The sequence below is a fragment of the Zalophus californianus genome, chromosome 2 (assembly GCF_009762305.2).
Source record: "Zalophus californianus isolate mZalCal1 chromosome 2, mZalCal1.pri.v2, whole genome shotgun sequence".
Lineage (NCBI taxonomy): Eukaryota > Metazoa > Chordata > Mammalia > Carnivora > Otariidae > Zalophus > Zalophus californianus.
This window is the reverse complement of record NC_045596.1, coordinates 101380872-101405678: the sequence shown is the minus strand read 5'-3', so window position 1 is coordinate 101405678 and position 24807 is coordinate 101380872. Positions and strand designations below refer to the sequence as shown.

At 35.7% G+C, this 24807-nt stretch overlaps 2 protein-coding genes across 5 annotated transcripts in view; one reads left to right on the top strand and one right to left on the bottom strand.

Moving 5' to 3' along the window:
• The window catches only part of ADAD1 (adenosine deaminase domain containing 1), a 113486-nt gene that overhangs the window by 17336 nt on the left and 71343 nt on the right, over window positions 1-24807 (bottom strand). The gene's annotated exons all lie outside the window — the stretch shown is intronic.
• Window positions 6224-11379, top strand: IL2 (interleukin 2). Its single transcript, XM_027600639.1, has 4 exons — window positions 6224-6403; window positions 6495-6554; window positions 9016-9162; window positions 10996-11379. Exons 1-4 carry the CDS (start codon window positions 6254-6256, stop codon window positions 11104-11106), a joined length of 468 nt encoding a protein of 155 aa, XP_027456440.1. The 5' UTR covers window positions 6224-6253; the 3' UTR covers window positions 11107-11379.

Here is a 24807-nt window from a genome sequence, read left to right as displayed (position 1 = left end):
GATCCCCTTAGATGGACTGACATATTATGGAATAATCTTATCTCTAGTAACCTCATAGAATGATTAAAAATTATTGGGTTAATTAAATTAGATTTTGAGTAAAATTTGGGTAATGTTGGGATGGTAAAATTTTCTACCTGTTTCTTTCCCAACTCTCAAATTAGGCAGATTTGTAAACCTGGATGATATCAAGATATTACGCAAAGCAAATGCCATCATTTTAAACATATTAGTAGAAAAGGGCAAGGTGGTAGCATATCAGAAACAAATCATGGAATAACTTATTCATCCAAGTTAATAGATTAGTTTTGTGTGCTTTCATTTATGCTATCTTGTTTGTTACTCATAAGAGTCCAGGGAGGTCCATATTGCCATTTTAAAAATGAAAACATGCTTAGGGAAGATAATTTGTTCAAGCTCACACAGCCAGTGAATGATAAATGACTCCCACTGAGGTCTGACTCCCAATTCCAACGATGGACCTGAGTATATTAGTACAACCACCAATCAGCACACATTTCACTAGGTCCCCTCCTTTCTCCCTCTTGCTCCCTCCCTTATTTGATAATATGGAACAATATAGGCAGCACAGAAAAATAAGCTCATACCAATGATAAGGAATATTAAATTTTTATGAACTTTCTGAATAAGCATCAAAAGCCTTAAAATGTTCATAGTCTTTGAGCCAGTAATCCACTTCTAGGATTTTATCCTAAGAGAATGACTAGAAATTTACACAAATATTTATGTGCAAAAGATTTCAGTGAATTACAGCACTGTTCATAATGGTGAATGATTGGAATTAATGTAAACTCTGATAAAATACAGTCATAGAACAGAATTCTATTTAATTATTAAATATAATGTTTTAAAGGAATATATAATATGTGAGATCTTTATAACACAATTAAAGAATAAAAAAAGCATGAAAAACTGTACCCACAGGAAAAAAGTCTAGATGGACTTATACCAGTATGTAATATCAATAGTTACCTCTATCTGGTAAGATTACAGTTGGTAGTCACTTTTTTCTCTTTTAGCTTTTTTGTAGTTTCCAAATTTTCTATAATATGTATTATTTTGTAATTAGATAATAATGTTATATTTTTAAACAAAAAATCAGCTATAGCATTTAACAATTATTATTAGTGTTAAAAATAAGACAATAGGCCCCAAATGAAGTCACTTATGTTAAGCCCCATATCACTAAACCAAGACTTAATTACAGCTTCCATTCTCCCAGGAATGAAATCTTAAACCAGTCAATCAGGAATCGCCTGATCAGCACTAGATAATCCACCTAACAGACCCATGCCATCCCCTAAAAGAACATAGCCTTCTAATAACCTTTTTTTTTTTTTGCATAGTATATAACTTCCTTGTTCTTGCTCCCTCTTGCTATGAAAGTCTTTCATTTTGTACAACTCTTCAGAGCTCCCTTCTATCTGCTAAATGGGATACTGTCCAATTCAAATAGATTTTTGCTCAAACAAACTCTTAAATTTTTAAATACACCTCAGTTTATCTTTTAACATGAATGATGGAAGAATGGATTGTCGATGATACATCCAAAGCTACTGTAGAAGAGGGAAGAACAAATGGTTAACAGAGAACTTAAAACAAAGTTAGACAGGAAAAGTAATTAGATGAAGATAAACGTAAATAATTTATTTTGATAAGATTTTAATGAAAGCACTTAGCAGAGGAGAAAGCTAATATTTATCTGTAAGTTGCAAGCTTAATTCTTAAAGTACAAAGAAAGTTTTAGTGAAATACATATAACCAGAAAATGTTTCTTTACCTATTTTGCCATAAGAAGAGATAAATGGATATGAAAGTGCTTTATAAACTTGAAGTGCCTTGCAAATCTATTGCTATTACCATCAGAGTAGACCCATTCTACTTCTGGTAACTGCTGTGGTAACTTGACATGGGTCTTCTCTTTACACAAAAAGTAAAGTTCCTAGGGTTTTGAAGATACTCCCATTCTCATTACATTTAGGCAGTGAAGGGTCTCTAGGTTGCCAAATGCAGACAACTGCCTAGTGTGATACCCCCATGTCAGCCTTAGAACACTATACTCCTAAAGTACAATGCAACTTAAATACACAGTAGATGCAATCATTTTCCTACTTCAGATACAGGAGAAGTGTTAGGAAACATCAAGTGCTCTATTGCTTTTAAAGACCCCAGAAAGAGATGGAAAAAAAAAAAAAAATGAGTAAAACCCAGCTTCTGTAGCTGTGTGAATTCAGTTGCTCTAACGTCTTAGAACTCCTAAAACTGCTCAGACAAGGTATTGGTTAGGTGAAGGTGGATGATGCCTTGCCTGACTTATCATTGATAGAGTGAAGTGAGATGGAGTATCAGGCACAGTCTAATTCAGCCTTTTCCGTGTAGCCTAAAGCATCTAGAATTTGGCATCTACTACTTTACACTGGAAATACACATGATCATTAGGGGCCAGGAAGTCCTGGGGTTTTGCTCTAACTTCCACTAACTTAAGAATGTGATATCGGGCAAGTTACTTAACTTGTACAAACGTCAAATTTCTTATCAGTAAATATGACTCAATGAGATAATGAATTTGAAAACACTTTGTAAAACTAAAAGTACCAAGGAAATAATTCTTCCATCCCAAAAGATTATGAACATCATTAAAACTGACCACATGGAAGAAAAGCACATATGAATGAGACTTAACTGTGATCTGCAGATCGATTTACAGTATTATCACATCATGGAGGACGACAGGTCTGATAAAGACAAAGACTGGGCACCAAACTATGCCTGAGGAAATTCAGGTTTTCATGGGAAACACAGAGCTCTTAGCTGAATACTCTCTGGGTGGTATGGAGGTTATTCCTCAATATGTCCTAATTTCAAAGGGAGATAACTCTATCTTGAAAAGCCAAGAGGCCTGTAGAGACTAACATGACATCATGCACCAGTCTAAATTAAAGTTTTACAAAGCAATGAGAAAGGGTCAGGAAGGAAACATTCTTGCAGGAGGTGGAGTCCTTGAAAGTCAGCTTTGATGGATGGACAATGTGTGCAACTGACTGACCAATCTCTTTGGTAGGCAGCTTCAGGGACTAGGGCTTCCCTTTTAAAAAGAACTTGGGCTACTCCTTGAGTCTAAGAGGCTGAGTCACAAACAGTGCTTCGCAATAAAAATAGCTTCCTATTGAATAGATTTTTATTTTCAAAGGGGAAGTAGGGGGTGTGGACACATGCAGTAGCCTACAGTCTCCTACTGACTTTACCACCACTATAGCTAGAGAAGCCAGCTGATGTGTCAGACATGTAAAAAGTGAAAGTATGCCACAGTGTATGGTACTTTTATCCCCAAGCATTTCAAGAAAGAAATTACCAGGCCCACCTCATAACAGTGCCTGTTATGTGATAATAGGAATGAGCCAGGGGCATAGGAACTCAATTTTCTACAGGGTCCCATCAATGTAGCCATATACTGACCCATTCTCTAATGGAAATAGCTGGAGAGCTAGAAATATCAAGACTATGAGAACATCAAAGGCCTCATTGGAAAAGCCCCCACACAGAAAAATGTGTGGCCTGAATTCTTCCATTCTGGAAGGGTAAAGGCCTGAGCTGATGATGCTGGGATGAAACAGTGAAGTCTTTAGAGAAGCAAAACAAGTATAAGAAAGTTGACAGACAGATCATATAAATAGCCTTTCCCTTAGAACTAATGCTAACTTAGTTTTGATTTGAAAGGTACAAAGACATTTTGTACTTTTAGTAATAAAAAGATCATGATCATTTGTTCCTAACTTGTCTCTAATCTTTTCTGAAAGATCATTGATCTCTAATCTGGCTTTTCCTTCATTTTTTTCCACCTGAGGAACGATTTAATGCTTATCTTTAAATTTTACAAAGATGTTTTACATTCTTCAGAACGTTACCTGATGCATAAATAATACTAAACCAAACCATTTTTTTTTTTTGTAGTACAAATACTCCTTAGAATGGTTAAACTTTCCTGACTACCACCCTCTTCCTAATCCTAATTTTACAAATCTACAGTTTAACCATGGTGTCAAAATCCAGTTTGAAGTCATATTCCTTCTTCAAAATTCTTTATAGCCACTTCTCTTGAAGCAGCAATTTTTATATTTTACCTGGATTACACTCGTCTATGTACACGTCTTTCATAGTGGCATATCAGGTTTGTTAAGAAAGAATACTAATGGTAAGATTGGGCTTTGCCGTCAGAATATTCTGGTTTCAAATCCTTGTTCTGCAACTTACTGGCAGTAAGGGCTTCATGACCTAGAACAAATCAGTTAACGTATCTGAGATTCAGTTTCTAATCTGCAAAATGGGAACCATCATAAATTTGTTATAATGTTTAAATTAGGCTGTGTGTGTTCACATTGTTCTTTTTTTCTCCCTTTCTATATACCTGAGGTGCTAGATAAATGTCTTTTTAAAGATTAGACACAAAATGAATAAGGTAGTAAAATTGGAGGAGTTATAAGCAATCTCTTTGAGGAAGGGTTTCTTCAATTCTCTCCAGTTTAAGTTACAAGTATATACCTGTACCATCGTTAAACTGAAGCAGTTAGTGCATTATACTGAGGACACATTAACACATGTGCTAAGTATCCTACCCAGTCTTGACCAACCTTAAGATATTGATCTGATCTCAGCATTATTATTTTACACTCATAGTGTCCCAGATGCTGTAGTGGATAAACCTAAGTCTATTAAAGAGGTGAAAACATAACAAGTAGAAACATATGAACTGGTTTACATACAGCACATGTAAAGTCTATTATAAAACTAGCATCAGTACCCTTCGATGCAAAGCCTTTCCTGAATATTTGTTTGTCATGAGTTATTTGTAGTACTTTATTCATTTTTTTCATAGAAGGTGCTCTAAAATTATAATGGATATCCCTTCTTCTGTCGATTCAATTCTGGCCTTTGTATAGTTAAGAATCACCTTGGAATAAATGAACTCAAATATCCCTGCTCTGAGGACTGCTCTTACCACAAGGCATATGCACACACAAAAACCCCCACCCCATGACCCACCTCAGCCTCCTACCTTACTACCATGCCTTTCTCAGTCCCAGCCACACTACTTAGGCCAGTACTGGTATACCTCAAGCTAGCCAGATCATATTCTCTTTCTCCTAAAGAATGTACAAATAGTGTCCAGAATTTCAGTTAATAAGCTTCCTACAAACTTTGTGATTCCTATTATTCTCATTTTCTACCTTATATTTAAAGAAATATAAGCAATCTGTTCAATAGAGAGAGAGAGAGAGAGAGATGAAATGGACATTAAGTGGGAGAAAAGATTTAATAGCTCAGCTGGTCCCTGAGACCAAGAGGAAGAAAAATCACCCTTGGTTCTTGGGACATTCCAACTCACCTTACATCCCCTTGATTGCCCAGCAAAAATAATAAAGCAGCAAAAATATATTTGTTCAAACTCTCCTCCCCAAAACTAGCATTAGTACCCTTGCGTGCAAACCCTTTTCTGGGTATTTATTTGTTAAACATCAAACCCATTAAAAAAATGTACAACAGCTATTAAGAGATTAAAACAGATACAAGAAACAATAAAATTAAAAAAGCATAAAACAATACCTCAAGCTCAATGAGCATTTATGTATTCTAGTCTTAATTTTTGTAGCTGAATTGTGTAAGAAGTAATCTATCATGTATGCATTAGCTCAGTCATTGTGTAGATCAAAAGGTAAAACCATTCTAAACAGGAAACCAATATTCTTCCTGTTTAATCAACAAATCTAAAATTTATTCTTTTCAACTATTTACTCTTGTCCACCACACCATAGTGCTCTACATGTTCATCATAGTTTTATGACAAAGAGAAAATTTTCATGAGCCACTTTTGTATCCCCACCCCCTTAAAGAAAGAGGGAGGAAAAATTGTTTCATACAGAAGGCGTTAGTTGTATGAATTACAACTGCCACCTAAGTGTGGGCTCATGTAACCAACAGGGATTTTACCTACATCCATTCAGTCAGTTTATGGGGGGTTTAAAGAAATTCCAAAGAGTCATCAGAAGAGGAAAAATAAAGGTAATGCTTTTTTGCCACACAGGTAGAATCTTTGAAAATATGTGTAATATGTAAAACATTTTGACACCCCCATAAATATTTTTCCAGAATTAAGAGTATAAATTGCTTCTCTTGTTCAAGTGCTTCCTATCAGCCTCTGTAATCACTACTCACAGTAACCTCAACTCCTGCCACAATGTACAAAATGCAACTCTTGTCTTGCATCGCACTGACTCTTGTACTCGTCGCAAACAGTGCACCTACTACTTCAAGCTCTACGAAGGAAACACAGCAACAGTTGGAGCAATTGCTGCTGGATTTACGGTTGCTCTTGAATGAAGTTAATGTGAGTATATTCCCTTTCTTACTAAAATTATTATATAAAATTTTTTGAACTGGAGTTCATTTTTTAATGAAAATATATTATGCTTTCTCAGAATTATGAGAACCCTAAACTCTCCAGGATGCTCACGTTTAAATTCTACACGCCCAAGAAGGTAAGTACAACTTTCTATGTTCAATTTATGTCTTAATAAAATTCAAAGTAATACGAAAATTTGTAGCTGATTAGATTCGTAGCACTTCACCTGAGGAAAAGAATCAGTAAATTCAATATTTAAAAAAATAATCAATGAAGCTTCTGTAAAATAGCTTTGCCTATATATTTTTCTGTATGTATTTGTATGTTTTGGAGAGGAAGTGGGAAGAGACAAGAATAATATCCCCAGTTTATTGATGGGACAGTTTTAAAAGATTATATTGACTTATTTTTATTAAAAATGTAAAACTTGAGATTTGATTATATCATTTTACCACGAAAATTATCAAAGTTGATTTCCTATTTTAAAAATCCTTTATGGTTTTAGGAAAAACTCCTAAGGGTCTACCTTTGAGAGGCAACATAGTAGTGGCCAATAGCATAGTCTCTAGGGCCAGATTATCTGAATTCCCAGCTCCATTATGTCTTAGCTTTTGTGACCTTGGGCAAGTTACCTACTCTGACTCAGTTTATTATCTACTTATGTGAATGATAATTATATATATACTTCATATAGTTTTGTGAGGATTAATGGGTAAATGTAAAGTACTCAGAACAATGCTGGTCACAGGGTAAATAACCATATAAACATTAGCTATTAGTAAAAGCAAAATTCTCCTTGGGAGTGTAAAGTAAAATTTTGGATTTACACATCTTTTATGCCAATAGACCTAGAGACTTATGATGCTATATGAGTTGTTTTCCAAGATTTGGTCTTTCGGGGATTCAGATAGATAAACATAGATCATCCAAGCTCCTATGGCTATACTAGGAATATAAAGTTTCCTAGTAGTTGTGCCAGTCAACAGAGAATGAACATGACTTAGTGCTGGAAAGAGTTTGTCCCAGGGTAAATCCAAGCCCAGAAAAAAAAAAAAAATTGTATTTAAAGGTCATGGATGCAATGTCATTGATCTCTTATTAATTGAAAGAAATTATGCTTCAAACTACTCCTTTGAAAGATGAAAATAACTTAGAGATGCTTCTTCAACTTAACCAGAGCCACGAAACTCTTTTAACTCCAGCACCATAAAGATACTAGACTGTTTTCTGAGGAAATAGCTCCAAGTTGCTGTGCCAAAAACTTAAGCCCTGAACTTGTAGTAACAAGTTGAGAGGGCAGTGGATGGAAATGTCATAAAATGTGTGTGGTGTAGTCCTCTCTCCCTTTAAAGACTTTTAGGAAGAGAACATGAGATTATGTGCATAATTTAGAGGGTGGTGAAATTCTTTGAAATCTAACAGTTTCTAAATGATGACTCATCTATTTGAAACCCAAAGTAATGTGATAATCTCCATTCCTTTGTTCATTTTACCACCATTCTTTGTTTGCAAAAAATTTTAGAAATTCATAAAAAACATTTAATTCAAACGATGCTACATTAGAGCTATAAAGAAAAAGAACTAAAATTTAATCTTGGCTCCACCTAATCATGTGACCTTGGGAAAACACTTAAATTCTGAGATTTAGTTTCTTTATTTGTAAAACGGAGGTAACAGCACTGCATTGCTATCTCAAGGGGTGGCTGTGAGACTTAAATGGGCTTGTTTGGGAGAAGACACTTTAAAATTATAATATACCAGAAAAGTATGAAATATTATCATTATAACAGACCACATGGGTGGGTGGGTGTATAAGTCAGGAGGGCCACCCAAAAGTCCTTCAAATATTCTGATCTTTTATTTGGTTGGAACACATAATTTTTTAATATACTTACTATAGAAAAGTAAAAAATCAGGACAGTTATATGACTTGCTATACTGAGAGTCATTAATACAGTTAAAATTGCCTCATCTATAAAATGCTGGGATTGTGACAGTATCCAAGAGCTACTCTGTCCTTAACATTCTATGATTCTCAACTCTTAGATTATTAAATGTTAGAATTATAGAATGTGATCCTATACTTCCATGTTGTGACTGCTCTGATTCTAATAATTTCTACACAGACTGGAAAAGAATCCTATTTTTGTGATTTGCATTTGGGTACAGAAATGTTGACTTTTGGTAAAGCCAAATTAAGCTGAAATTATTGATTCATTATTTAACATTTATTTATTTGTTCATTTATTTACTTGTTTATTTTAGAGAGAGGGAGTGAGCACAAGCACGAGCAGCGGGAGGGAGAGGGGCAGAGGGAGAGACTGACATGGGTTCAATCCCAGGCCCCTGGGATCATGACCTGAGCTGAAGGCAGCCACTTAACCCAGGCACCCCTCATTATGTAACATTTAATGCTAAACATGGGTAGATGAACTCTAGTTTTTCCAGTCTTATAATATAAACTATATCGGCCCATCTTTACAGTAATGCTGAGAACAGGAGAATAGTAAAAATCTACTCTTAATAAATAGAGATTAATTTCTGAATCTGACCTTTAGGGCAAACTGACCTGATAATTATATTTATTATTATTCAAGGCCACAGAATTGACACATCTTCAATGTCTAGCAGAAGAACTCAAACTTCTGGAGGAAGTGCTATATTTAGCTCAAAGCAAAAACTTTCACTTGACAGACATCAAGGAATTAATGAGCAATATCAATGTAACACTTCTGAAACTAAAGGTAAGGCATTACTTTATTTGCCCTCCTGAAGATAAAATAAATGGAAGGTCATTTTAAAGTGGCATAACATTTTTATAATTTGTGAGCTTCTCATGCATTTTAAGACCACTGTGAACATGAATCATTTTTATGTTAGATGATACACTATGGAGCTGGGAAGTATAATTTAGAGGGTTTCTGCCTACCATCCCCCCAGAGATAAGCCCATAACCCAGCATTCTGTCACCTCTCTCTCACATTAATACAAAACTGGGAGTGGGAAAAGACAATTGAATTTCACGGAAAGCAGACAGATTTTGTTACATATTTTCTAATTCTTTCAGATCATTTTCCAGAATAACCCATACTAATTACCCGAAAGGTTTTTAGAATGGGGTTTCCCTATTATTTGGTGGAAGGACTAAGAGATTTATCTAAAAAACTGGAAACTACTAAGATGGCCAATGGGCTAATTAACTCCTTATTTAGAGGTAATACTTTCAAGAACTTAAGTATTTTAAATGCACAGGAAATACTAAATATACAAGGGACTCAGTGATGTGAAGAGATTCATGGCTCTCTTTTCTCATCTCATCTGCCAAAGTACAAACTTCATGAGTTAACAGGGCATCCTTAATAGCGTAATTTTAATTACAGTAGAACTAAGTTTCTAAAATTATGTAATTCCAGTTGTTTCCAAATAAGTCATTGTATTAGTAGACTGTTTTCTTTCCACCTAATTAAAAAAAAATACATTGAAATCAATGTCATCTAGACATTGATAGACAATAACTGTGTCAAAAGGTTTGTTCCAAAATTTTTGACCATCAGAAAACTCATTCTAAATTCTTGGTGCAAAATTTAAGATAAAATTATGTGAAAGTTGGTAAATGTCAGCTATTTTTAAAAATTTAATTTAAAAATTAAAATTTAAAAATTAAAAAAATTTAAAAAGCTAATTTAAAAAATTTAAACCTTCCCAAGAGGTTATTATATTTAAATAATTATATGTAAGAGGGCATATAACACTGCAACAGTTTATTTAAAGGGAATACTTATCTTACTAGGTTTATATTTCCATAATAGGAATTACCTCAATTTGAAAAAGTCCTCTCTTTTATCTTGTTATATTTCAAAATATTTTGTCAGCTAGAGGTAGAGTTGAAATAGCTCCTATCAGCAGAGGAGGTTAATTTCTAAAAATTCAGTCCACAGAACAAAATTTCTAATGCTTAGACTTTTAAAAGTTGGGAAACTCACCTGCATGAATACTAAGGTGGAGTAGGAGTGGGTATGAGTATTTATGAAAATGTTCTTCACACAAATTTCTTCTTCCAAACAGAAGCTTATCCTAACTTACTCTGGGTTAGTTCCATTTTGCTTTTTGGGGAACTATGGGGAGATTCACTAAAGTTAAGATAATAGGAGACTTAAGGTTTGAAAAAGAAGTATAATGTGTATATGACTGTATACGTATAACCTATAAATATATGCCCAGAGGAAGAGAGGTTTAACAACTTTATTGTGCATGCAGCATTTAATGAAATATTTGTCCAGAACTGTTTTTATTTAAAATGTTTACCTGTATACAATTCAGGAAAAAGAATTCTTGTGTTCACTGAGATGGACAGAATTGACAAATGAGGAAAATCTTAGTTTATATGTATGCTACTATCACTTGGTATCAATATATAACTTTTTGGCATGCCATTCTGATCACTTCAGGAAAATATGAATGATTAATATATTAAACATACTTGAAAGTAAAGGGCATCAATCATAAGTTATTCAACTGAGAATAACTCTTTATGGGAAGTTACCTTGAACTAAAAAAATTAAAATTTTCTCTTACAGGGATCTGAAACAAGATTCAAATGTGAATATGATGACGAGACAGCAACCATTACAGAATTTCTGAACAAATGGATTACTTTTTGTCAAAGCATCTTCTCAACACTGACTTGATAATTAAGTGTCTCCTATTTAAAATGTACCAGGCTATTTATTGAAATATTTAAAATTCATATTTATTTTTTTGACATATGGTTTGCTACCTTTTGTAATTATTATTCTTATACTTCATATGATAAATATGGATCTTTTAAGATTCTTTTTGTAAGCCCTAGGGGCTCTAAAAACTCAAATTATTTATCCCAAAATATTTATTTTTTTATATTGAATTGTTAAATATAATATCTATGTAGATCAGTTAATAAAATTATTTAATAAAGTTGATGAATAAAAACAAGCCCAGCCATTTATTATCCTGGGAATAGCACAGAGTAAAACATTTCTGAATTACTCATGTGAACTCATAAGATAGTTAAGATGCTGACAAAACTCACTCTTCCCCTGGAGAGGTATGCGGAATAGGAAATGGGCTTCTCAAAGTTCTTGCTTTCTCCTTTCATAAGCTGATTGGATCCTTAGTTCTAGTCTGAGAAAATCTCATCAAATCACACCACTTTCCTTCTTCAGGTTATGCCTTAAACAAGATGCCAAACACATTACTGAAACTCTTCATATAATTGGTGTGCCTCCCTAATCATTCTCCAGCATCTTACAATGTGCTGTCAGGAGGCTCACCTGTATAACATATATCAAAGGTCTCCCTTGACCTCTGGATTTCCAGTAGGTCCCACCACTGGGGAGTTCTGGTAGGATGTCTGAGGGACAGAAGATATCCCCTGACTCTCCATGTGAAGTAGGTTCTGGATGGCTATGCCTCCCAACCAAAGAACCCAGTTTCTCTCAAGATTTTTTCCTTCTGGGTACTGCTAACTTTTCCTTCCACTCCTCCCTTCAGCCCTAGGGATAGTAACACTTTGACCATTACTAGCTCCAGGGTACTACATTATCCCTTGCAGCTTCCCTATACCATGCCCATAGTTTGGTAAATTGTCTCTTCATTAGATCCTCCTTGACTTATTCTGAGAATGCCATCTCTTTTCTGGCTCAAACACAGTAATCATGCCAGAAATAGTCCCAAGAAATAGACCATCAAAATCAGATCTGGGACTAGGTTCACTAGGAATATCATGATCTCTGGGATGTACTAGCAACCTGATTACTCAAATTATCATCAATGGTAGCACAGGATGAAATGCAGATTGAGGACATGTGTGAGATCAAATGGCCATGACATTTAATTGCTACAGTAACAACAGTTATAAAAATTATGATTATCACCTAGATTCTTCTGATGGTCTCAGAGAAAAGAGGTGTTAAAAATAACTTATGAATATACAATTAAAAACATGCATCGGCAACCAGAAGTCCCTGCTAGCAGTTTTGAAGGAGTCGTTCATCCCCTGTAGTCATAGAGCACATATGACAGAGGACAAAGCCAAGAGCTTGATGTAAGGTCTGCAAAGGTATAGCGCCAAATAAAAATTTAAGCGTTCTAGGTTTCTTACACTAAGAACGGGGAAGGAGTGAGATCGTGAGATAGGAGATGTAGATACTTTGCCAGAGAGAGAGGCTGAGAATTTTAAACATCCTATTGACAGAGGCAACCCCTTTTTCTTTAAGAGTATCCTTTTCAAGGAAAAATCACTCTTCTGCTTAAAAACCGTCCAATGACTCACAAATTAAGGGATATTTTCCTCAGAACTCACCTTTACCACCTTTCATTACCTCTAGGCCTAAAATGAAAGTTAAGATGTCAACATCACTGAGGCAGTGAAATAAAAGGTGTTTAGACCAACAGGGGAGAAAATGAAATCATGTGTAGGCTGATATACTTTAGATCAGTACAACTCCCTGGGATTCAAAATTTAATAACTTGCAAATGGCATTAATAGTTGGTTGAATAAATTCTTGGGACTCCACAGTGGCCTTTTTTAAACGATATTTAAATGCCAGAGTTTCCCTGTAGAACAGAGTCCAAAGGACCAGGGAAATGGAAATACTGGAATGGGTCTATTATGTGCAATCTTCTCATCTTGCCTAGGAAGATATTAAGAAATGCATTGGTAAGGGGGACACTAGCATCCACCAAAGTTGTGTGATGGTTTTTCTTCATTAGACCAGAAATGACAGATGGTGGTGCAATGGAATTTGTTTCCCTGATCTGAGAATAATGGAACCCTGGAGTGATAAAGTCCAGGTGACAGTATTTAGCCCTCAGAGACAAAGTGGAAACAATCACTAACTACAATAAACCATAGGGCAAAGTGCTAATCAAAGTGCCTTGATCCAAAGAGATTTGCAATGGTGACTGACTGGTCACAAGATCCCTAAAAATTAAAAGATTCTAATTCTTCTGGGCAGAAATAATTGAAAAATCACCATAATTGGGATTCATGGCCTGTTTTCTAGGTCCCAGACTTGAGCCATTTCCTAGACCTGGTCTCCAAGGAGGCTAGATCCCTTTAATATGTCCACAGATATATACTGTGAAATTTTCTCCCAAGCCATTTTAGAAGAGCTATTTGCCAGGGAAACCATTTACTGAGGAATGGGGAATATCTAGATATTCTGGAGGTTATTAGTTAATGGCTCTGAATGTACCCTGTAATTCTGAAACTCCACTGTGAGCCTCCAGTCAGACTGGGGCTTATGGAGGCCATGTGAGAGATGGAACATTAGCCTGAGTCCATCTTAAGAAGGTCCAAAGGGATCACAGACCCTACCTGTGATATACCTCAGTAGTGGCCAGAGAAGCACACTGTTAAGTACTCCCTTCAAGACAGCCTAGTCGACTGGCAATCTCTAGCTGTTGCCATTTGCATTTACATGAATGAGCAATAGAATACCTTATATGTCTAGTCCCAAGGATACAACCTGTTCTGCTCTGTTATAATGAGTCTGGAGAGTACTTGGTCTTATTATCTCACAGAATATCATGCTGGTTCATTGCATTAGTGATGTTATGCTAATTGGATATGATGAGAAATAACAGAGGTAGTGCCTGAGCAAGGCATATGTTTGGTAGAAGAAGGGATATAAGTCCTGCAAAAAATCAAGGACGTATCAGAAAAATGAAGTAGAGAAAAATATCTGACCACAGGACACCAAGTGATTATGCCACCTGAACTTCCCATCATGGGCCAGTTATTAACTGATGTACTGAAACAACATTAGGTGAACAGAGCAGCACTTCATCATAAAATGAAAGTGCATAGGTTTGAACAGGTCCAGGAGGGAGAACTAAACTGCATAAGCTGGCAGCTTAGAATCTCATGGTACTTGACTTAACCTTTCTTTCTCAGTCCATTCTTTTGGCTTCTTGGGGAGCTTCCTATTACAAATTAAGAGAGAGGAATAAGAACCTAGTTTAAAAGTGGATTTGCATCAGATGCTGTTATCAGCCAGAAAATGGATGAGCCCAGAACTATAACCCTATTCAAAATTGTGCATTTGTCTACCCCATGCAGAAGGAAAAATGGACATAGGTATGGATCTAGAATTGACTTATGGGAAGTGACAAATGAGTTCACTAGATGATCATACATTGAAAAAGAAAATGGAAAAATGATGACAAAGATGTCTGGGGAAGAGGTATGTGAATGGACCTCTTGAATGAGCAGAGAATGTAAAAATATTAATGTCCCACTATAAAGAAGGCTCTCATTATACAAATGGATTAAGATGACCCTTCCTGTGAATACTAGCCAACTTCTTTCTGTGGCTAATCCAGTGCTTACTCAATAGACCTATGTACAAAGTGGCTATGGCAACAAGGCTGGAGACTATGTAAGAGCCCAACAACATGGTCTTTCACTCACAAACACTGATCTGGCTACTGCCACTGTTGAGTACCCAGCCTCCCAAAAGCATAAGCCAATGCTCACCTTTCAATACGGCACCAATCCCCAGAGGAGCCAGCTGGCTATCAGACGGTAGATTGATTATATGGATCCCTATCACTATGGAGTAAACACCGTTTTGTCCTCAAAATGATAGATCTATGCTCTAATTCAGATTTCCTTTCTCTGCCTCATGTTCTGCAGCACCACCATTAGATTTATAGAATGGCTTCTCCATCACAACACTGCCTCCAAACAAGATAGTTTAGGACAAAAGAAGTGTGGCAATGGCATCATGCTCGTGGATTTCACTGATCTATGTACCCCATCATTCAGAAGCAGTTGGCTTGATAAGAAAGTGAAATAGCCTGTTGAAGGTTCACTTATGACACCTGTTTGAAAACAGTATTGTGAAGATGAGGTATGGTCCTACAGGATGCACTATTTGTGTTAAATCAGCAGCCAATATATGATACAGTCTCTCCCGATGCACAAGTCTGGCAATCAAGAAGTAAAAGGGGTCACTCTCATTATTATACTTACTCACTTGAAAAATTTTTACTTCCAATCAACAAAACCATAGCTTTGTCATTTTTAAGTCCTAGTGCTCAAGGAGGTATGTTTCTACCAGGAATCTTGACTTTGGTAACTGATTAAATGGAAGCTAAACCTATGTTTTGGCCATGTGGGGACTTTTCATGCAGCTGAACAGGTACATAAAGGACTACTGTATTGGCCAGACTGATTCAATCTGATGACAAGGGGAAATGGAAATTCCTGCTACAGAACAGAGGCAACAGCTACACAAAGGGTAACACTATATTTGGAACCCAGGAAATCCGGCAGGGCATTTTTAAGCACTCTCTTTCCAGTAGTACTAGTCAATGGAAACTTGTACCAATTCCCAAAATGCAGAACATCAAAAACTCAGATTCCCCAGAATTGAAATTTGAAGTCCACTACCAGGTAAAGAATTCCATCCAGCCAAATTAATGGCAGAAGGTAAAGGAGAATATGCAAAGAGTACTGGAAGAAGGAAGCTATGATTATCAACTCTCATGACTAGCTATTGAGCAGAAACTCAAGTGTTATTTATTTTACCTGTTTTTCTCTCTTCTTGTCTGATACCATGTGAAATGGGACTTCACATAATCTCACTTTATTTTTGTGAAAAATACTGGTGGTGCCTAACATTTTAAGTTTCAGGAAAATTATTTCTGAATTGATATTACTTCACAATGATACCAAAGTTGGAGAACTTCATGCGTCTCCTTTGCTTGGGACACTTTTCTCCCAAATGAAGAGTGCACATGTTGAAGAATAAAGGGGTGAATTGTGCAGTTATCTTCTATTTTCTCCTTGATGACTCTACATCTTTCCCCACCCCGCTAAGCCAACTTGTGTGGACTACATTAATGTGTTTTCTTGCCTTCTGGTTTCTGGTTGAATTTGGCCAAAGGGGATCCCTGGTGAGAGTTGGATGAAGGATCACCTCAGGATGGCTGCATCACTTGACGAAAGGTATACTTCTCTCTAAGTGCTCCTTTCTTTAAGACCTTGTCCTTAAATTTCTAGTAATCTACTCCCTCCTCCTCCCTTCAGGCTTACACCTGGCAGCAGTTTCCCTATGTGAGTACAGAAACCAATGCAGGCAAGTCTTGCAGTTTACATTCCTTAAGAGAAAGAATGTGTACAAGGGACACCCTGGATTTTCTCTGAGGGTATGTTCTAAATTACGGCACAGAGAAATGGAAACCAAGTGGTAGTCCCACAGGGAAATCAAAGTAGGAGTTCAGGGTTTCAAAGTGTATGAGATTTGAGAAGCAAAACAAAGAAAACTGTGGAGAAGGAGCCCATACATCCACATGCAGGTTCTCTTTAATGGCTGATCCATCAGCTGCACATGCACCTCTCAAACACACACACACACACACACACACACACACACACACACACACACACACAAGGCAGAAAATAGTAACTAGGAGGCAAATGAGCTATGTAGGGAGCTGTGTGGTGCTGAAGAGACACAGTTTGGAGTTTAATGGGCATGTCAGGATTTAAGATGAGAAAAAAGAAGGGTAAGGTTCTAGGTAAACAAGCTTTGAAATAAGAGCATATGTGAAATTTAACAGCTCTAACAAAGCCTAAAACCACACTTCAAAAGGATTAAAGGTATCTGCCAGATTCTTCTTGCCTTCTGAAGAAAATTTAACTTAAAGATAATATCATCCAGAGCCTCTGTTTCATCCAAATGTGGCATTAGTTAAAAAATTATGAGGTATGCTAACACACTCAAAATTAAGAGGCAAAACCAGTAAAAAAAAAAAAATCTCCAACACAGAATTCAGATATAGAGTTATAAGACACAGACTTTAAGATAACTCATTAATATGTTCAAGAAAACAGCATGACACCTAAAATATAGAAAATATAGATTGCTGCAGAAAATTGTAACCTATTTGAAAAAGTCAAGTGTGGGGCGCCTGGGTGGCTCAGATGGTTAAGCGTCTGCCTTAGGCTCAGGTCAGGATCCCAGGGTCTTGGGATAGAGCCCCACATCAGGCTCCTGGCTCAGCGGGGAGTCTCCTTCTCCCTCTCCCTTTGCCTCTCCCCCTACTCATGCCCTCTCTTTCTCTCTCTCTCTCTGTCTCAAATGAATAAATAAAATCTTTAAAAAAAAAAAAGAAAAAGTCAAGTGTAACATCCTAGAACTGAGAAATATAGTATCTGAAATTAAGAAATCACTAGATGTGTTTATCAGCATATTGGACGTATCAGAAGACTGGATTAGTGATCCAAAGACAGGCCAATTAAGAAAGTATCCAAAGTGAAGACCAGAGGAAATAAATAAAAAATAAAATAAAAAAATAACGTGCTAACAAGAAAAACATAAGAAACAAGTGAAAAAAAGTAAGCAGGATAAATACAAAAACAACAAAAAAACCCAAACAAAACCCTCAAATCCACACCTAGGGAAATCACAGAACTGTTGAAAAGCAAAGACAAAAAGCATCCAGTGTGAATAAAGGCATTGCCTTAACTGAACAATAATAAAATTGTTGGCTAATATTTCAACAACCCTTATGGAAGTTGGAAAAACAAAGGAATGACATACAGGTGATAAAACAAAACACATGATTATCTAGAATTCTGTACCCAGAATTCCTTAGAAATTTAGGTGAAACAGATATTACAGACAAAACTCTGAGAAAACTAGTCAAAGCAGACCTGAACTACAAGATGTACTAAAGGAATAATTTTCTGCTGAAGAGAAAATTCCCAGATGGAAGCACAGACCTGGAAAAAAAAACAAACAAAGAAAAAGAAATGAAGAGTACTACATAGGGTCGATCAAGGCTAATTAAGAAGACAATATATCTTGTGCATTTTCACATATATATAAGTTACATATCTGACAACAAAAAAACTAAGGGCAAAAGACGATAAATGAAAATTTAGATAGATAAAAATTAAAATGCAGGATCCTTGCATTGTCTGAGAAGTGCTAAAGGAATGTATTTTAGGTAGACTACAGTAAGTGTTAAAAAGCAAATGGAGACCTGTACTAGAAACTTCCTGAGCAGACAAAACCAGTTTAGTCATACAAACCAAAGCTTAATTTAGCTTATTTTTGCAAGAGTAACTTGACCTGGGTCATTTCTTGCTTATGCCTCTGGAAATCAAAAAAAACTTGAACTGTTTACCAGGTTGATATGAAATAACCACTGAACAATTCCCTATAATTTAAGAACACTCTAATATAACCTATCACTGTGAAGAACAGAGTCACTGCTCTCCCACTGTGTAAACCCATTCATAACAATATACCACAAGCCTCATTCTGTTTTGGTTTGAGTGCTTCCAATTTGCAGACTGTCTTTCTGATGTGTGCAAAATGTACTTATTATTACTTTGGTGATTTACTGGCTTTATTTCTGTTATTTCTGAACTTTTGACATAAGTAAAATTTGCATATTATAATACAGGTAACCTCTAAAAGAATAGTATAATTAAAAAGTAATAAAGCAGGAAATATAATATTAGAAATATCCAACCTAGAAAAAGAAGGAATGAGGAACAAACAGAAGCTAAAGGAAGAAAGAATAAATGAAACAGAAAATAGCAATAAGGAACACTTAAAACAAACTCCATCAATATCTCATTAAATAAAAATGAATTAAAAGCTCCAATAAAATATCACAGTTCATAAAAAACATGCTTTAAATAAACAGACAAGGGAGGGTTAAAAGTAAAAAATGAAACAGGATATACAATACAAACACTAGCCAAAACCAAAACATCCTCCAAAACAGAGATAGCTGTACTAATTTTAAAAATGGGACTTTATTTTTTTTTTTAAAGATTTTATTTATTTGACAGAGAGAGAGAGAGACAGCTAGAGAGAGAATGCAAGCAGGGGGCGTGGGAGAGGGAGAAGCAGGCTCCTGGCTGAGCAGGGAGCCTGATGCGGGGCTTGATCCCAAGACCCCGGGATCATGACCTGAGCTGAAGGCAGACGCTTAACGACTGAGCCAACCAGGCGCCCCTAAAAATGGGACTTTAAAGCAAGAGATATAGCTAGAGATGGAGAAATTTCATAATGACAAAAGAGTTCATTCCAAAAGAAGATGTAACAATTCTAAATTTGATCCGTTTAATAATTCCATAGTCAAAATGTAGACTTCTGCTTTCCAGCTTTGAGTGAGTGGTACCAGACTAGTCCTCCTCTTATAACCATAAAAGTTAGAGCACTGAAGAACAGAGAGTATGGAAATGTGACACCTAAGAAAATGGACGCAAATAAGGTGAGCCCTAGAGCACAGCAACCCCACTGAGCTAAAACAACAGAGATTAGAGTTTCAGTGTTACTGAAACAAGTGAAATTGGTGGTGCAGAATACTGGAGAAAAGAGAGCTGTACAGTGAAGGAGGTACAGAAATATAGAAACTTTATTTTTTCTTTTTTTTTTTTTTTTGGCTGCATCCTAAGCTGTGGCTATTTAGAGGTGATATTCCACAAGGCTAAACAAAGAACAACTAAGAGGGAAAGCGTGTATCCTTAAAAATTGTGGCCTAAACAACCTAAAAGCTTGTGTAAGAATAGAAGATGCTCAAATTCTTTTTTTTATGTTCAGTTATAGTACATATAGTACATCATTAGTTTTTTATATAGATGCTCAAATTCTAACAAGACAGAGTAGAGAAACCTTACTGAACACCCTTGAAATTTGGTAGAAATCCTAAAAAAACCAGGACTTAGATTTTGAACCAATCTAGCCTTATTTGAAGGACCACTCTAGACATGCCCTAACAAAGCTTAAAAGCAAGTCTTGAAAGATTCAAGATAATCTACAAGTAAATTAATTCCATTCCAGAATAAAATTCAACATTGTCTAAAACAAGACAATGACATGGATGGAGCTAGAGTGTATTATTATGCTAAGTGAAATAAGTCAGTCAGAGAAAGACAAACACCATATGATTTCACTCATATATGGAATTTAAGAAACAAAACAGATGAACATAGGGCAGGAAAAAAAAGAGAGGCAAACCATAAAACAGACTCTTAACTACAGAGACCAAACTGAGGGTTGCTAGAGGGGAGGTGGGTGGGAGATGGGCTAGATGGGTGATGGGTATTAAGGAGGGCACTTGTTGTGATGAGCAACGAGTGTTATATGTAAGTGATGAATTGGAAATTCTACTCCTGACACTAATATTACACTATATGTTAACTAACTAAACCTTAAATAAAAACTTGAAACAGGGCACCTGGGTGGCTCAGTTGGTTAAGCGACTGCCTTCGGCTCAGGTCATGATCCTGGAGTTCCAGGATCAAGTCCTGCATCGGGCTCCCTGCTCAGCAGGGAGTCTGCTTCTCCTTCTGACCCTCCCCCCTCTCATGTGCTCTCTCTCAAATAAATAAAATCTTTAAAAAAAAAAAAACCTTAAACAAAAATAAATAAAAAATAACAAAACCCAGTCCAGCATAAATCAAAAATGAATAGGCATGTGAAAAAACATGAAAATGTGACCTATGATGAGCAGAAAAATAACTCAATAGAAGCAGAAAAACATATTACAGGGATGATGGAATTCACTATTATAAATAGGATCAAGATTTAAAGGACAAGTTGAACACAATGAGGAGACAAATTGAGGATCCGAGAGAAATGAAAACTGTAAAAATGAAACTATTTAAAAAGCAAAAAAATGAACCACAGTTCTAGAACAGAAATTTTACAACTGAAAAATATATGGGATGAAAAATTCACTAGATGGGCTTAAAAATTAGACACTGAAGAAGATCAATGAACTTAAATACACTCTGAAGTAAATTCCAGAGAAACAATGACACTAAAACACAAAGCAAAAAAAGTTTGAATAAAAAGTAAATGAGGAGGTGCCTGGGTGGCTCAGTCAGTTGAGTGTCTGCCTTTGGCTCAGGTCATGATCCCAGAGTCCTGGGATTGAGCCCCAAGTCATTGGGCTCCCTGCTCAGCAGGGAGTGGAGATTGCTTCTCCCTCACCTCTCTGCTCATGCTCTCTGTTGCTATCTCTGCCTCTCTCTTTCAGATAAATAAAATCTTAAAAAACAAAAAAAGAGTAGGGGCACCTGGGTGACTCAGTTGTTGGGTGTCTGCCTTCGGCTCAGGTCACGATCCCAGAGTCCTGGGATCGAGCCCTGCATCGGGCTCCCTGCTCAGCGGGGAGTCTGTTTCTCCCTCTCCCACTCCTTCCTGCTTGTGTTCCCTCTCTTGCTGTCTCTCTGTGTCAAATAAATAAATAAAATCTTAAAAAAAAAGTAAATGGAAACTCAATGACTTGTTAAAGAATATCAAATGATTTAATTTATATGTAATAGGAATACCAGAAGAAAAGGAAAGAAAAAATGTTTGGAAAAAAATAGTAAAAAATAATGGAAAATGATTCTGCAATTTAAAACTTTCCCATGAAGGAAACCTCAGGACTAAATGGCATTTCTCTTATTCTTCCAAATATTAAAGAAATAAATAAAGCATTCTCACAAAAGCAATCTGAAAGTAGAAAATCATTCTATAAGGCTAGCATAACCTTGACACGAAACTAACATCACCAAAAAGATCAAGTATAGGCCAATATCTCTGATAGACATAGACTCAAAAAGCTCTAATAAAATATTAGCAAGTAAAAATCAGTGTTATATATACAAGGTACCATACATGACCAAATCAGGAATATAAGACTGGCTTGACATTAAAAAATAAAATGTAACTCACTGCATACAAAAAAAATAAACTTATATGGACTACTCAATTGATCTATAAATATCATTTAAGAGAATTGAAATAAAAATCAAGAGTGCTCAGAAAACTAACACTAGAAGGGAATTTCCTTAATCTGAGTATCTTTGTCACAAAAACCAACAGCTTGTATGTTAATGATAAAATATGGAACACTAAATTTGAGACTAAGTTTGACACTAAGACTAAGACAAGGATGTGTAGTGCCATTTCTATTCAGTAGTGTAGTGGAGGTTCTAACAAATTTAATAAGAAAAAGAAGTAAATTATTGGAAAGAACTAAAATTATCATTTTTCACAAATGTGACTGTATAAATAGAATACCCAAAAGAATCTACAACTACAAACTATTAGAATTAATGGGTGAATATAGTAAAGTTACTAGTAATAAGATTAATATACAAAAATTCAATTGTATTTTTATGTCAGTCTCAGAGAAAATTTAAAGATAATACCATTTGCAATAGCACAAAAATATTTTAAAATTAGGAACAAATGTGATGAAATATATATACCTCCCTCTTGAAAACAAAACATTACTGAGAGAAATTAAGACCTAAATAAATGAGAGCATATACTACATTCATGAATTATAAAACTCAGTATTCTTGAGATGTTAATTATCCATAAATTAATCTAGAGAGTTAATGAGATCCCATTCAAAATTTCAAAGTTTAAATGTGTGTATTGTGATGAAAGCAGGCACAAAATCAAGAAAGTGAGACATATTTATATGGAAATACAAGGAATATAAAATAGCCAAGGCAAATACACATTCTTGTCAAGTGCACATGGAATATTCTCCAGAACAGATCACATATTAGGCCACAAAACAGAGGTCTCAACAAACTCAAAAAGATCAAAGTCATACCATGCATCTTTTAGGGCCACAGTACTATGAAACTAGAAATCAACCACACACATACACACACACACACACACACACACAGACACACACACACACACACACATCTGGAAAGAGCACAAATACATAGAGGTTAATAACATGCTATTAAACAGTGAATGGGTTAACCAAAGAAAAAAATCAAAGAAGAAATTAAAAAAAAATACATGGAGACAAATGAAAATGAAAACACAATGGTTCAAAACCTTTGGGATGCAGCAAAAGAAGTTCTAAGAGGGAAGTTTATAGCAATACAGGCCTACCTAAGGAAAAAAAGTCTCAAATAAACAACCTAACCACACACATAAAGGAGCTAGAAAAAGAGGAACAAACAAAACTCAAAACTAGAAGGAAGAAAACAATAAAAATTAGAGTAGAAATAAATGAAATTGAAACTAAAAATACAACAGAAAAGATCCATGAAATTAGGAGCTGGTTCTTTGAAAAGATAACAAAATTGATAAACCTTTAGTCAGACTCATCAAGAACAAAAAGAACTCAAACGAAATCAGATATGAAAGTGGAGAAATAAGGGCCAACACCACAGAAATAAGAAAAATTATAAGAGAATATTATGAAAAACTATATGCCAACAAATTGAGACAACCTAGAAGAAATGGATAAATTCCTAGAAACATACAACCTCCCAGAACTGAAGCAGGAAGAAACAGAAAATTTGAACAAACCAAGTACCAACAAGGAAATTAAATCAGTAATCAAAAAACTTCCAACAAATAAAAGCCCAGGACCAGATGGTTTCACAGGCAAATTCTACCAAACATTTAAAGAAGAGTTAATGCCTATTCTCAAACTATTCAAAAACAAAGAAGAGGAAGGAAGGCTTTCAAATCTATTCTTTGAGGCCAGCCATTACCCTGATGCCAAAGCTAGATAAAGACACTACAAAAAAGGAGAACTACAGGCCAATATCTCTGATGAACATAGATGTAAAAATCCTCAACAAAATGTTAGCAAACTGAATCCAACAATACATTTAAAAAAAATCTTTCACCACAATCAAGTGGGATTTATTCCCATGATGCAAGGGTGAGTCAGTATTTGCAAATCAATCAACATAATACATCATATCAATAAAAGGATTAAAAAATGATCATTTCAATAGATGCAGAAAAAGCATTTGACAAAGTACATCAATTCATGATAAAAACCCTGAATAAAGTAGGTTTAGGGGGAACATACTTCAACATAATAAAGGTCATCATACTCAATGGTGACAAGCTGACAGCTTAGCTCCTGAGGTCAGGAATAAGACAAGGATGTCCACTCTCACTACTTTTATTCAACATAGTACTAGAAGTCCTAGCCTCAGCAATTAGACAAGAAAAAGAAATAAGAGGCACCCAAATTGGTAAGAAAGAAGTAAAATTTTCACTATTTGCAGATGACATGATACTATATATAAAAGACCCTAAAGACTCCACCAAAAAACTACTACAACTTATAAAATTCAGAAAGGGGGGGGGGCGCCTGGGTAGCTCAGTCAGTTGAACATCCAACTCTTGGTTTCAGCTCAGGTCATGATCTCAGGGTCATGAGACTGAGCCCTGCATCAGGCTCTGCACTCAATGAAGAGTGTGCTTTAGATTCTTTTCCCCTTTCCTCTCCCGCCCCCTCTGCTCCTCCCCCTGCCCTCTCACGCTCTCTAAAAACAAATAAAAATCTTAAAAAAATGATTTCAGCAAAGTCACAAGGCACAAAATCAATAT

Bases quoted from the DNA above. Each gene is read 5' to 3' on its own strand.
- IL2 (XM_027600639.1), top strand. From the start codon at position 6,254: ATGTACAAAATGCAACTCTTGTCTTGCATCGCACTGACTCTTGTACTC. The intron at 6,404-6,494 runs GTGAGTATATTC...ATGCTTTCTCAG, and splicing joins TGCTCTTGAATGAAGTTAAT to AATTATGAGAACCCTAAACT. The intron at 6,555-9,015 runs GTAAGTACAACT...TTATTATTCAAG, and splicing joins AATTCTACACGCCCAAGAAG to GCCACAGAATTGACACATCT.